General features: G+C 43.2%; 1 protein-coding gene across 3 annotated transcripts in view; it reads right to left on the bottom strand.

The window, feature by feature from the left end:
* Positions 1-836: 836 nt before the first annotated feature.
* Positions 837-13,119, bottom strand: part of ASAH2 (N-acylsphingosine amidohydrolase 2) — a 100,435-nt gene continuing 88,152 nt past the window's right edge. For all 3 annotated transcript variants that reach the window (XM_053206814.1, XM_053206813.1, XM_027049918.2), the window contains exons 20-22: positions 8,741-8,800; positions 5,312-5,400; positions 837-3,359 (exon numbers count right to left, since the gene is read on the bottom strand). In XM_053206814.1, the coding sequence (XP_053062789.1) occupies positions 3,170-3,359; positions 5,312-5,400; positions 8,741-8,800 (339 nt within the window). In that variant the 3' untranslated portion in view covers positions 837-3,169. The remainder of the gene's footprint in view (positions 3,360-5,311; positions 5,401-8,740; positions 8,801-13,119) is intronic.

Here is a 13,119-nt window from a genome sequence, read left to right as displayed (position 1 = left end):
TGGTGTGTTGGGGCACCTGGGTGGCTCAGTCGGTTGAGCGTCCTACTTCGACTCAGGTCACGATCTTGCAGTCCGTGGGTTCGAGCCCCATGTCGGGCTCTGGGCTGATGGCTCAGAGCCTGGAGCCTGCTTCAGATTCTGTGTCTCCCTCTCTCTCTGCCCCTCCCCCGTTCATGCTCTGTCTCTGTCTCAAAAATAAATGTTAAAAAAAATTAAAAAAAAAAAGGGCGGTGTGTCTTCCTATGCTGGAGATGTATGAGGAGGCAACCTGGAGAAACATATTCACAAATATAGTCATTCTTAGCATCTTCAGAATTAGCTCATGAGACAATTTTACAGATAACTACCTGCCTAGGAAACTCTCGGTTGCCCTAGTCCTAAAATATGTTCAACCGTATGTATTTTTCCAGCAATACATCTTTGGAGCACAGGAACGGACGAAGTGGACCCTTTATGTTTGGGTGGTTACTTACAGAGACCATCCATATCACTTTTCAACCTGACCCACATGGAATCCAGCACCGTTCAGTCCATCTCTTAAAAACAACAAAGGGCACCTGGGTGGCTCAGTCGGTTGAGCGTCCGACTTTGGCTCAGGTCATGATCTCACGGCTCGTGAGTTGGAGCCCTGCGATGGTCATGAGTTTGAGCCCCGCGTCGCATCAGGCTTTGTGTCGACAGCTCAGAGCCTGAAGCCTGCTTCTGATTCTGTGTCTCCCTCTCTGTCTGCCCCTCCCCCACCCACACTCTGTTTCTCTCTCTCTCAAAAATAATACACATTAAAAAAATGTTTTTAAAAAGAAAAACAAGTGTTCCACTTCTCCATAGACCATACATTCACAATTGTATTCAGTGATTTATTATTAAGTCTTATATTGAATATTAGCAATTGATATAATACTCATCGAAAATTGTAGGGGGATCAGTCAGTGCTTTTTTAGGAAGTCACAGCATTCTTAAAACCAGAGAAGGCAGAATACAACAAACAAAATGCAGACACTTTGACATGAGACACAAAATCTTCTGCAGAAGCGTTCTCCCCCCCAAGCAGCCCCCTTTTCCCCATATTCGCCGCCAATTTCAGGGGCTTTCTCCCCATAGTCTGGCTCCAATGACACAGCCTGGATCTAGGTTTGTATGTTAACAGATCACCGCCTCTTTTGTGGTGTTCTTTTACGCACAAGTGAATAGCTATGGTTTCTACAGCGGCAGGATCTGGTCTTATTTTTACATACAAAATGCAGAAAATGGAATTGGATTGGAAGAGAGGGCAGCGGGCGTGCAGACAGGTTTCTGCAGGTTCTTTGGGGGCAGGAGTCCTGGTGGACAGAGGGCTGGTGCAGAAGCATCAGTACGAGGCAATGCAGTGTCTGGCTTGGCACAGGTCCAAGTGAACGACAGGGACTCACAGGTCCACTGAGGAAAGTTGCAGTGGGAGGCATGGAGGTAGTGGGAAAAAATTCAGTATGCTTCTGAGTCATGAGAACAATTTTATCATCAGTTCTGATATAATTTATCTGTCTAAGGTCAACTACTTTCAGAATTCCTTGCTCTTGGGAAGACTCTGAACTGTGATAGCAAACAGTCATTAGGAAAAATGATCGCTACCCTTTGGAATCCTGATGAGCTAATTCTCCAGCCGTGAACTCGCATAGAACCAGAGCCCTGGGTCATCAAAAAGCGTTCCGGGTTTGTTCCAATGCAATACGGCAGGTTGAGTCACAGCTAGATGAATGTCAGTCTCATCGTGATTAGCATCATTACTATTTTCAAGCTGTAGAGTTTGTTTTTGAAATTAAGGTTGATTTTTCCCTAAAATGCTAAAGCTCTGCCATTCATACAAAAGCATGATTTGGGTTTGGGAAATTTCCTTTGTAGCCTGGGAGCTAGCTCCAGTTAACTTGGATAATTTTAAATGGAATTGGTACTTTCAGGCAATCAATGTCAGATTGTCCTATCTCATTCTTCGGGACGTTGGACTGGGAATTTCATAAGGCCCTCGAATTACTTTCGAAACAACTTTGTCCAAATGGTCTGGAGCCTCTTTCCCCCAAAATTCGAGCACCCAACACAGATTACACGTGAGATAGGACTTGAAGATGACTGCTTTTTAAATGCCTTCCAAAATTGATATCCTCAGTTGAGTATTTTCTTCTTCACCAACGGTCCCCTTTTGACACTTATACATTCATCTCAAATATGATAACTAATTATCAAGGCCCAACACTAGTACAATACTGGGCATGCAGGTGTTAATAAATACTGTGTGATTGAATGGGTCCATGAGTAAGTGAGCGATAAAAGAACAGATAAATGAATTTTAGATCTTGCTCTTTGAGGACTGACTTCCAATCCACTAACACTTTTGTTTTAATATCTACACCAACGGCAAGTCTTAGGTTTTGGGGATGAATTTGATTAGTGAAACTCACTTAGAACCAGTCTTGAGGAGAGGAGACACAATTCAGAGGGATAAGGGCACTTAGGGAAACACAGGGCATGATCAAAATATTCTAAGTCTGACTTTCCTGTACTTGCCCTCTGAAGGCCAGAAATAATTTACCAATATCAACAACTCTGGACCAAGTACATCAAGTCCAGGGTAATCGCTTTGAGAGGCTATGCTAAATAGAGAAAAGCTGACATGCTCATTTCCACACCAATTGCCTCTAATTGGACTTATACGTTTATGGTCGATGTTTGTATACTATTTTTTTTAAAGTGTGATGGGGGAGAGGTCCTGTAGCCTTTGTGCGTCTTAAATCCATGAAACTTCATCATTCCCATCTGCAAAATGAAGACTCCAACTACATGAGCTCTTTAAACTTTCCCAGCCTAACACTCAATAATTCTATAAATAAATACTTGAACCACTGTTCACACATCTTCAGCCACTCTTACTAACTTTTCAGAGGTTTTATATCGAGGGGAACTGTCCCTTCAAACAGTTGCAAGGCCCCGAGGAAAATCATGTGTTAGGCTCTAGACCACCAGTCACACACACACACACACACACACACACACACACACCTCTGTCCCATTCACAGGAAACTATCTGTCCTCAAACAGGGACAATTATAGAAGTCATCCCAATTGTTTACATTCGTGTGAAATCATTTTTATAAATTAGGGAGGACAGCCACGCGTTAAATTATTCGTCAACTTTTCATTAACTAGTTACAACTTCAAAGGCGGAGGAAGTGCTTTCAAATGGAAGTATGACGGCCGGCTTGAGAAAGTCCTGTTTCCGATGGTGTCCGAAGTATCTCATTCTGTAGATTCCAGGCTGGGCAGTACCCGGAATATGCCATTGTATCGTCGCATTGCTGTGACCCAGCAATCCCTTGTGCCAATAGAAACTGTTGGTAGGAAACAAACAAACAAACCAAGTTTTGCTCTTAAAAAGGTGTGATTCGACAAAGGTAGGACTGGTCATTATACGAACATTCAGGGAGTACCGACCGTAAGCCAGGCACTCTCCTAGATACTGAGAGTGCAGCAATGAACAAAACAGGGACAAATACTTTCTAGAAGGGAACCTTTAGTTAATAGCCATTTGTAGAAATTGTCTTACCTGTTCTACCTTTATAACCACCCAAACCTTGTCCATCCCCAAAAAGCCTCACCCGATACTCAGAACACGGGATGTCTCCTGTTTGAGAACGGCTGTGGCACTGTTTCTGCCCTTGCTGTCCTCTGCTTCAACTGACACCTCCTCTCCCAGCCAGATTCATTTGTTAAAAATATATACTTCACGAGTGCATGCGCCAGACTCTTTTCTAGAGGCACGAGGATATGGCCGTAAGCAAGACAGACATGGCTCCAAGTTCCATGGAGCTTGTGTTCTACTAGGGCAAGGGGGGAAGAAAGGCAGTGAACGGGTAAACCGAAAAATGATTTTTAAAAGTGGTGGGTGAAACAAAACAAGTACGGCAGCGGTATCTCTACGGAGATGTTATTTAAGCTGAACCCACACGTGCCCAGAGGAAAGACATTCTAGGTAGAAGGAACAGAGGGTGCGAAGCGTTCCGAGCAGGAAAAAACGTGGTGCAGCGGAAGAGCAGAAGGAAGAGGCAGCGAAGTGTGACACAGGGGCTGAGGTCACAAAAACAGACGGGAGTCAGCTCACATGAGCCCTTGTAGACCACCTCAAGCGGGTGAGATACTCTTGCAGGTAAGTGAGATAGAGTAGGTGACTGACTGATAACCCCAACTGTGTAGACAGTAAGTTCCCTGGGTGGAGAGAGTGTTCTCAACATTCTGTGTGTTTCAGCGACAGGCCCCGTGCTCTCATGACAGAGGTGACATTCCAGCTGCTGCTGAACAAGGCAGAAGCAAGCCTATACGTATCCTCAGTGTTCACTGCTGTTGCGATTTGGGGCTTTTGAAAACAAATCATGCTTTTTTATCATCTGTATAATCTTAGCTTAACCCTAAATATGTATTTATTATTTGTTTAAAAATGATCTGTGCCCGAGATTCCTAAACATCCGAGGAAAATTGAGGCCCAGATTTATGTCTGGCTATCACAGGGGCCCCAGCACGGTCCCATCTCTATTTTCAGTTAACCACGTGAAGGAAACCAACACGCAACTAATGACCTAATCTAGGGTGATGTGAGTCAGGTACAAGTTGCCAAAATTTTTGCCCACTCCCCTGCCACTGTCCTGCGGTGTGAAATGGATGCGCTCGGGAACAAAAACATTTTCTTATCTCAGATGCCACTTGCAAATCTTCAAAATATTTATTCGGCTCAGGGATTTGGTATCGAAAACACAGAGATACGCCTCTCCGAGGAAACTCCAGAAGCAAATTCCATTCTCACTGGAGTCAGGAAAAGATAAACACTCAAGCTTCTCGTGTGTTAGTAATTCCAATGAAGAATCATTGGCCACGTATAAACATGTAATCATTTTGCCCATAGACTCTTGTTATTTTCCCAGAAGGAACTGTCAGGCTCTACAGAGGCCCGTGTGCCTCGCGACCCATTTGCAAGAATGGCTGAGGCTAGCCAGCCTTCAGGGGTAACGTCTGTGGCCGTGGAAAAGAACAAAATTAACAGATGTTTACAAAAATGGAGGCCACAACCTCATTAGCACCTCTCCTGACAGTAGCACATGTCCCACTGTTTCGCAGGGAAAGAGAGTCCAAATGGAGTCGAATAAATCCACTAAATACGGCCAGAAGGCTCCATGGGAATTTGATAGCAGTAATTTCCGGCCTTGAGCCCGTGTTCCCATTTGTCTTCCCCGCATCACTGACCGACTGTTCCCATGGCTTGAAAGACAAAATGTCCAACAGGCGAGCTCACCGTGTCTCCCAGGAGGCGTCGTTATGTACTATCCGCCATGTTGCCGATGTGGCCTCGTATTTCTCGACAGTGAGGAAGGTCTGATGGGTCTGAAACGCAATTGACACATTTGATGAGACCCTGCACGGTCATAAAAGGTGCCTGCCTGTAAGTACGTCCTTGTGGTCTGTAGGCTGAGCTGCCAATACCTTGTGTGAAAATGTACTAGAATTTCGTCCATATTCTCAGGTGCATCTCTCTCTACATTCCGTGCGATGTCTTCAGAATGTCACTCTACCCATGCTGTTACACACCATGACTTTCTTTTTTTTTTTTTTTTTTTAAGAAAAGTGAATGGAGCATAATTTTAGAGCTGATAGCAAATTTTGCAAACCGGGGCAGAGAAGAGACCGAATAAAACTCGAGACTCTAAAAAAGGCCTAAGTCAAGCCTTTTCATGACATGTTTACTGATCTATATTCCACGACTTTCTCTTGTCATTTCAAGACGTAGGAGGGAAAATGGGAATGTTTCTTCATCTTTCCATCTCTGGGTAAATGAATTATTAGTAAATATGTCTCCCAAGTGAAAGAATTGAAAACGATGCATAAACCTTCCCTGTCTTAGATGCTGAAAGCAATCCCTATATTTTGTCACAATGGATTCCTAGAAAGCACATCACGAGCAGGTTTCATTCCCCCATTGAAAAATTGCTATAATAATTCATTTCAGACCAACAATTCAGCTTCAAATACAGTGCAGATTTGATATAACAGATTAAGAGATACAGAGGCCATAATCTCTAATTTTCCTCAAAAATCTTTAGATTGTGGCCCTTAAGGGCAGGACCTGTGTCTAATTCATTTTTATCCGTTACAGTCCTTTACACCTGTCACGTGTAGATGTTCAAATAACACTCTGGTGAATGGATCACTTATTTACAACTGGGCCATGGGATTATCTAAAATATTACTCAGCTGATGGGTTATATTCAATGAAGAAGTTTTCACTATGATGGTCACTTGTAAAGAGAATGGCTTCTGGCCATTTAGGGCAGAGTGACATCGGGGAGGCTGTTGATGGAGTAGGAGATAGGGTGATCCCTGGCGCACAGGTCTAGAGTGGGGACCAGAGAACGAGGGTAGGCCACTGACTATGAGAACTATGTGACTACCATTTCCCACCTCCCAACACACAACTCCTGACACACAACTCCTCCTGACACACAACTGCTTCATACAAGTTACTGGATCTTTCTCTAGGCCTCAGTTTCTTCGTCTGTAACATGGGGATAATAAAATGTAACCCAATGCACAGAAGTAAGGATTGAATTAGACCGAGGTGACAATGTACACAGAGCACTTTACGTAGCGCCTGTAAAGAATAAGCAGAGGTGAGGAGGTCCCGATTACCAACAAAAGAGGGGAGTGGAAACTGTCGTGTGCTGAGTCCCAGGGCCTTCTTAGAAATTAATTCTAGGGGAGCCTGGGTGGCTCAGTCAGTTAAGCATTCGACTTTGGCTCAGGTCATGATCTCACGGTCTGTGGGTTCGAGCCCCATGTCGGACTCTGTGCTGACAGCTCAGAGCCTGGAGCCTGCTTCGGATTCTGTGTCTCCCTCTCTCTCTGTCCCTCCCCTGCTTGTGCTCTGTCTCTCTCTCTCAAAAATAAATAAACATTAAAAAAAATTTTTTTAAGGAATTAATTATTTTCTCATTACAGTGCTCTAAGCGTTTTGTCCTCCTGCTTCTCCATGGCGATAGTGATGATTAGTCTTTCTCCGCCCTAAGGATATCAAATGACAATTAATCCTGCAGTTTTGCTATCACACTTTGAGATCTCCCGAAAACAATGCTATAAACATGCAAATATTATGACAGAGTTTGCCTAGAGAAATTATTGCAAACAGGTGCGTGTTGACTTTCCAAGCAGTAGAACATTTTTCCCTAATGGCATATTTGCCAATGTCCTCTGGCCACAATTATTATCACAGCAATAATGAGATTTCAGTGAACGGAAATGGAAGGCGGATTGGGAGAAAAGGCGTTTGGGGTTGTAAGTAACAATGGTCCCTGGGAAGAATGGCTCATGGACAGAATAAATGTACCCTCGACCACAATAAAAAAAAGCCTGACCTCGAAATCATTTTTGTATACTTACTCCTTTTCTTCTACAGCTTTCTTTGTTGTTTGAATTTTTACAACTAGAACATATCTAGCTATTGCTTGGGTAGTTATGAGAACATTCTAAAGGAGTTACAGAGGAGCAAAATGAATTCATTTTATTAATAGCCATATTACATATGTGCACTTTGTCATGTGTCTTCTATGTGGATATAAAAACAGTAAAGTATGAACTGATATGTAACAAACTATGAACAATTATTACCTCTAAAAACATTTATGGAAAGACAGGTACTTTCGAACTCTTTTTTTTTTAATGTTTTTATGTTATTTTTGAAACAGAGACAGAACACGAGCAGGGGTGGGGCAGAGAGAGACAGACACACAAAATTCAAAGCAGGCTCCAGGCTCCGAGCAGTCAGCACAGAGCCCGATGTTGGGCTCGAACCCACAAACCATGAGAACACGACCTGAGCCGAAGTCGGACGCTTAACTCAATGAGCCACCTAGGCGCCCCTCCTATTCTGCTTTAAAAACCTTCTATATTGCCTATTTTTACATTGAACATGTATTTCTTGTGTCATTTTTTTGAGGTAAAGAAATAAATATCCAATTAGCGCCAGTAGTAAAGAGTAGGGAAATGGCAAATGCAAGATAAAGGGCTCCAAGCCAGGAGGGCACCCCCTCCACGACAGTACAGGTAGGACCAGAGGCCAGGATCCTGGAGGAGAGGGGCCAAAACAGGGGTAGGAAGGAACCAAAGATACACTTCATCCTTGGCGCTTTGATTATTTTCCCAAATTTAGTAGGGTTTCTAAATTGGAATACATAAATGGGATTGTACTCAAATTTATATCTTCTCAAGAGATAGTGCATTTCTTTCTGTATTGTGCAACATGTGAGCCCAAGCAGAGCCAGTTAAATGTTTCCATGTGCTTTTTTTCCCAGACTTAATTCTACATTACTGTTCCTACTGAAAAACTTCCCACACTTAAAAAAATAAGATGAGGGGCACCTGGGTGGCTCAGTCAGTTAAGCATCAGACTTCGGCTCTGGTCACGGTCTCATGGTTTGTGGGTTTGAGCCCTGCATGGGGCTCTGTGCTGACAGCTCAGAGCCTCTGTGTCTCCCTCTCTCTCTGCCTGTTTCTCTCTCTCTCTTTCTCTCTATTCCTCTCTCAAAAATAAATACACATTTAAAAAATTTTAAAAAATAAGATGAAAATCAAGTAGGAATATTTTGTCATTATGTTGTTAACCTCTAGAAGGATTTTCAAACAAAGACTGAAAAGTGGGTTGAAATCTATAAAAAGAATCATTGACGCTTACCTGGTTTTCTGCTGAATTCTTTGGGTTAGCGCCTACAAATATCACTTCGGCAACTTCTCCCTGAAAATAAAAACTCATTTTATGAGTTTTAATAAAAGCATTCTTTGCTGGGCTCAGATTTAGGCCGCGATTTATGAAATGTTCTAGGATGCTGGGCACCTGTACAGATTTTATTCTATTTAACCAAGTGAGTTATCTTCTCAGAATATCAGAGAACATGCCCTTGCAAGAGTGGACACAGGAATTTGGGGGCAGTAAATTGCTCTACAATTTTTCGCCAGTGAATTTGCCTTTAGTATATTCAGATGTAGATGAAAACAGAGAGCTATGGTTCATGTCAGCGACAGCGCATTAAAGCGGCTTCTTCAGCCTTTGCTATTTTCTCACACTTCCCTCCAACACACATATAGGAAATGGACTGACTTCCATAAGAGCGATCAAAACTTCCCACGAGTGACTTGCGCTTACACTGGCATGAACGAGATACGAGGCAGAATGACAGGGTGTGTGTCTCCCCCTCCCGCCCCGCCCCATCCCCCCGCACTGGAAACAACTAGAAGAGCTGGACAGGTGCGTATTATACAATGGTTGCAGGGCAAGGAAAACAAGCAATGGAAAGAGTGATCCTAGAGTGATGGAAAACAGACACAGTGCGCCCTGCCATTGCCCCAACTTAACGCCTTGAGAGCGTGCCATTCACAGCACAAAGAGGCAGAGCTCAGGCAAAGTAAGGCAGCCTTGTGGAGTCCGCGAAGGCCAGGAAGTCTTGCGTTGACGAGGTAGAGTGACAGAGAGAAGAGGGCACCGGACAGAGGAGAGCCACAGAGAGAGAGAGAGAGAACTCTGGAGAGGTGTGGGAAGTTCCTCTCAACTCTGTAAGACAACCACCTGAAGCCAAGAGAAGACTGTGTCCGCAGAGACTGAAATTCTTACTCCCCGAAGCATCCAAGCACAAACTCTGATCAATATTGGGCTGAACACTAAGTGAGGTAACTACGGGGGCAACACCTTGAGAGCCACACTTAAGAGAGACAGAGCTCACTAATTTAGTCAAGTTTTCGATGAGCGAACAAACAAACAAAAACAACAAGGCCGGGAGTGGAGAGGTGAGGCCAGAATCCAGAATTGCTACAATATAGCAAAACACATCCAGGATTCAACGACAAAAAATGATGAGATGTGCGTATATGAAAATATGGCTCATATTAAGAGGAAAAAGCAGCAATCAAAACTGACTTTCTGAGGGGCGCCTGGGTGGCGCAGTCGGTTAAGCGTCCGACTTCAGCCAGGTCACGATCTCGCGGTCCGTGAGTTCGAGCCCCGCGTCGGGCTCTGGGCTGATGGCTTGGAGCCTGGAGCCTGTTTCCGATTCTGTGTCTCCCTCTCTCTCTCTGCCCCTCCCCCGTTCATGCTCTGTCTCTCTCTGTTCCAAAAATAAATAAACGTTGAAAAAAAAAATTTAAAAAAAAAACAAACTGACTTTCTGTGCCCCCAGACATTGTCGTTAAACCAGACACAAACTTCAAAGCAGCTGTTATAAGGATGTTCTGTGAACTAATAGAAATTATGTGTAAAGAACTGAAGAAATTCTTATGATGATAATGACCAAGAGAACCTCCGTGAAGAAAAGTAATTTTATTTATTTTTTTTTTAATTAAAAAAATGTTTACTTGTTTATTTTGAGAGAGAGAGAATGGGGGGGAGGGGCAGAGAGAGAGAGAGAATCCCAAGTAGGCTCCACGCTATCAGCACAGAGCCCTATGTGGGGTTTAAACTCACGAACCATGCGATCACGACCTGAGCTGAAATCAAGAGTCAGATGCTCAACCAACTGAGCCACCCAGGCACCCTAGGAGAAGTAACTTTAAAGATGGATTCAGCATCCAATCAGATGTTTTGGAACCAAAAATCACAACTGATGTGAGAAATTCCCCAGTAAGGGCTTAATAGCAAATATGAGATGACAGACGAGAGGATAAGTGAACTAGCATTTATCAATTACAAATTATTTTATCAGAAGAATGGACAGAGAAAAGTGAAGAAATATTGATAAAGCCTCAAAAAAAACCAAAAACACATTGGACCTCAGGTATACTGACATTCACAAAACAGAAGACCCCGAATTAGAGGAAAGAGAGAAACAAACAAAACTCTTTTTGAAGAAATAATGGATGAAATCTTCCGAAACTTGATAAACGTTACCTTGAGGAGCCAAGGAACTCAACACATCCCAAGTAGGATAATCCCGAAGTGTTTCATACTTAGATACATTGTAGCACACGGGTGGCAGTCAGAGACAAAAAAAGAAAAGAAAATCTTGAAAGCAGTTAAGGGAAATATAATGCATTACTTACAGGCACACCCCAGGATTAGCAATTGACTTCTCATTAGAGAGCAAAGAACAGGGCAACCGTGTGACACATTCAAAGCGATGAAAGAAGAACATTTGGCAACCAAGAACACAGCGAAATGTTCTTCAGAGATAAAGGGAAAATACAGCCCTTCCAGATCAATGAAGCCTGAGAGATTATGTTGTTACAGACCTGCCCTTCGAGAAATACCAGTGGAAGTTCTTCATGCTGAAAGGAAATGATGCTAGATGGTAACAATAACTCAGATTCCTCAGAAACAGTAAGCAGCACCCGAAGGGTAAGTACGTGGGCTCAATTCAAAATATTCTAGGGGCGCCTGGCGGGGGGCTCAGTTAGTTAAGCCTCCCTTCCTGCCCCCATTTCCTGGCACATTTCCAGCCTTAGAATCCCCGAAGGATGGGTCTGATTGCACCTTAGTGACATGGCCTTTGGTGTGGGTTTCCTGATAGCCTCAAGGTGAGGGCTGGTGCCAGGTAATCAACCAGGTGATTAGACGGTTGAAAGGATCAAGTCCTACGCCCTGATCTCCAGGGACTGGAAAGGGGCTGGGAGTTGGGTTCATCATCAACAGCTGATGATTTAATCAGCATAAAAGTCCCTCAAGCCTAGGGTTCACCAGAGCTTCTAGGTTGGCGAATGCTTGGAGAAGCTGGTAGGGGGCCCTTCCTGGAGAGCTCATGGAAGCTTCACATTCCCTCCCCTACCCCTTGCCCTCTCTGCGTCTCTGCCCTCAGGCTCTTCCTGAGTCGTATCTGTGTATAACCTAGCAAGTAAACTGTTTTCCTGAGTTCTCTAAGCCTGTTCTAGCAAGTTACTTAACCCGAGATGGGGCTCATGGGGATCTCCAGTTCATAGCCAATGGGTCAGAAGCAGATGCGACAACTTAGATTCGCCGTTGGTATCTGAAGCGTGAGGGGCTGGGGGGTGTGGTCTGTGGGACTGAGCCCTCAACCTGTGGAGTATGTGCCAACCCCCAGCAGACAGTGTCAGAAGCGATTTCAATTGTAGGACACCAACGGGGTGTCTGCAGAGGACTAAAGAATTACTTGGTGTGGGGAGAACCTCTATACACCTGCTGTGTCACAACTACCGAGTGTAGAGTGTGGAGAGGAGAGACTTCTTGAGTCTCGAAAACGGCTAGAAAACTAATTAAAAATATCCGTCATTTTTAAAAATCAACAGAGGAATAAAAAAAACAAAAGGTACACTCAAACATAAGAAGAGCTTCCAACCTTAAAAAACGAGAAGAGCAAAATAAAATCAAAGCCATCAGAAGGAAGAATACGGAACACCAGAGCAAAAATCTGTGAAATAACAGAAAAAAAAAAAAAAGCTAAAATCAATGAAGCTAAAAGCCAGCGAGCGCTTTGAAGACAGAAATTATCAAAATCAGGAAGAAAGAAAGGACATTGTTGTTGGCCCTCCAGAAACTAAAAGGATTGTGAGAAACTATTATGAACTTTATCTCAACAAAGTAGACAACTCACATGAAATGGGCAAATTCCTAGGAAGATCCAAACTTTTAGGAAGATACAGATTCCTCAAGACAAATTAAATGCTGAGAAAGATACATAATTGACTCAAGAAAAAATAGAAAATCTGGTTAGGCTTATAAGGAGTAAGGAAACTGAATTAGTAAATAAAAATTTTGCCATAAAGAGAAGCCAAGGTCCGTGTGGCTCTGCTGAAAAATCTGATAGAATATTTAAAGAAGAAATAATACCAATATGTTCTATGCACTTTCAGAAAATGCAGGAGGAAACCCTTGCTAACTCATTCTTTGAGACTAGTGTTTCCCTAACACAAAAGGCAACTAAGACAACATGTGAAAAGACAGCAAAAGTCCTCATGGACGTGAGTATAAAACTTCAGCAAAATATTAACTAACCAAATGAAACAGCATATAGAAAGGATTATACACCATTACTAAAGGGTATTTATTTAATACCTGAAAATCAACAAATGCGATACACTATATGAATAGAATAAGACACAAAATCCCTCATG

The sequence above is a fragment of the Acinonyx jubatus genome, chromosome D2 (assembly GCF_027475565.1).
Source record: "Acinonyx jubatus isolate Ajub_Pintada_27869175 chromosome D2, VMU_Ajub_asm_v1.0, whole genome shotgun sequence".
Lineage (NCBI taxonomy): Eukaryota > Metazoa > Chordata > Mammalia > Carnivora > Felidae > Acinonyx > Acinonyx jubatus.
This window is presented reverse-complemented; position numbering and strand designations above follow the sequence as displayed.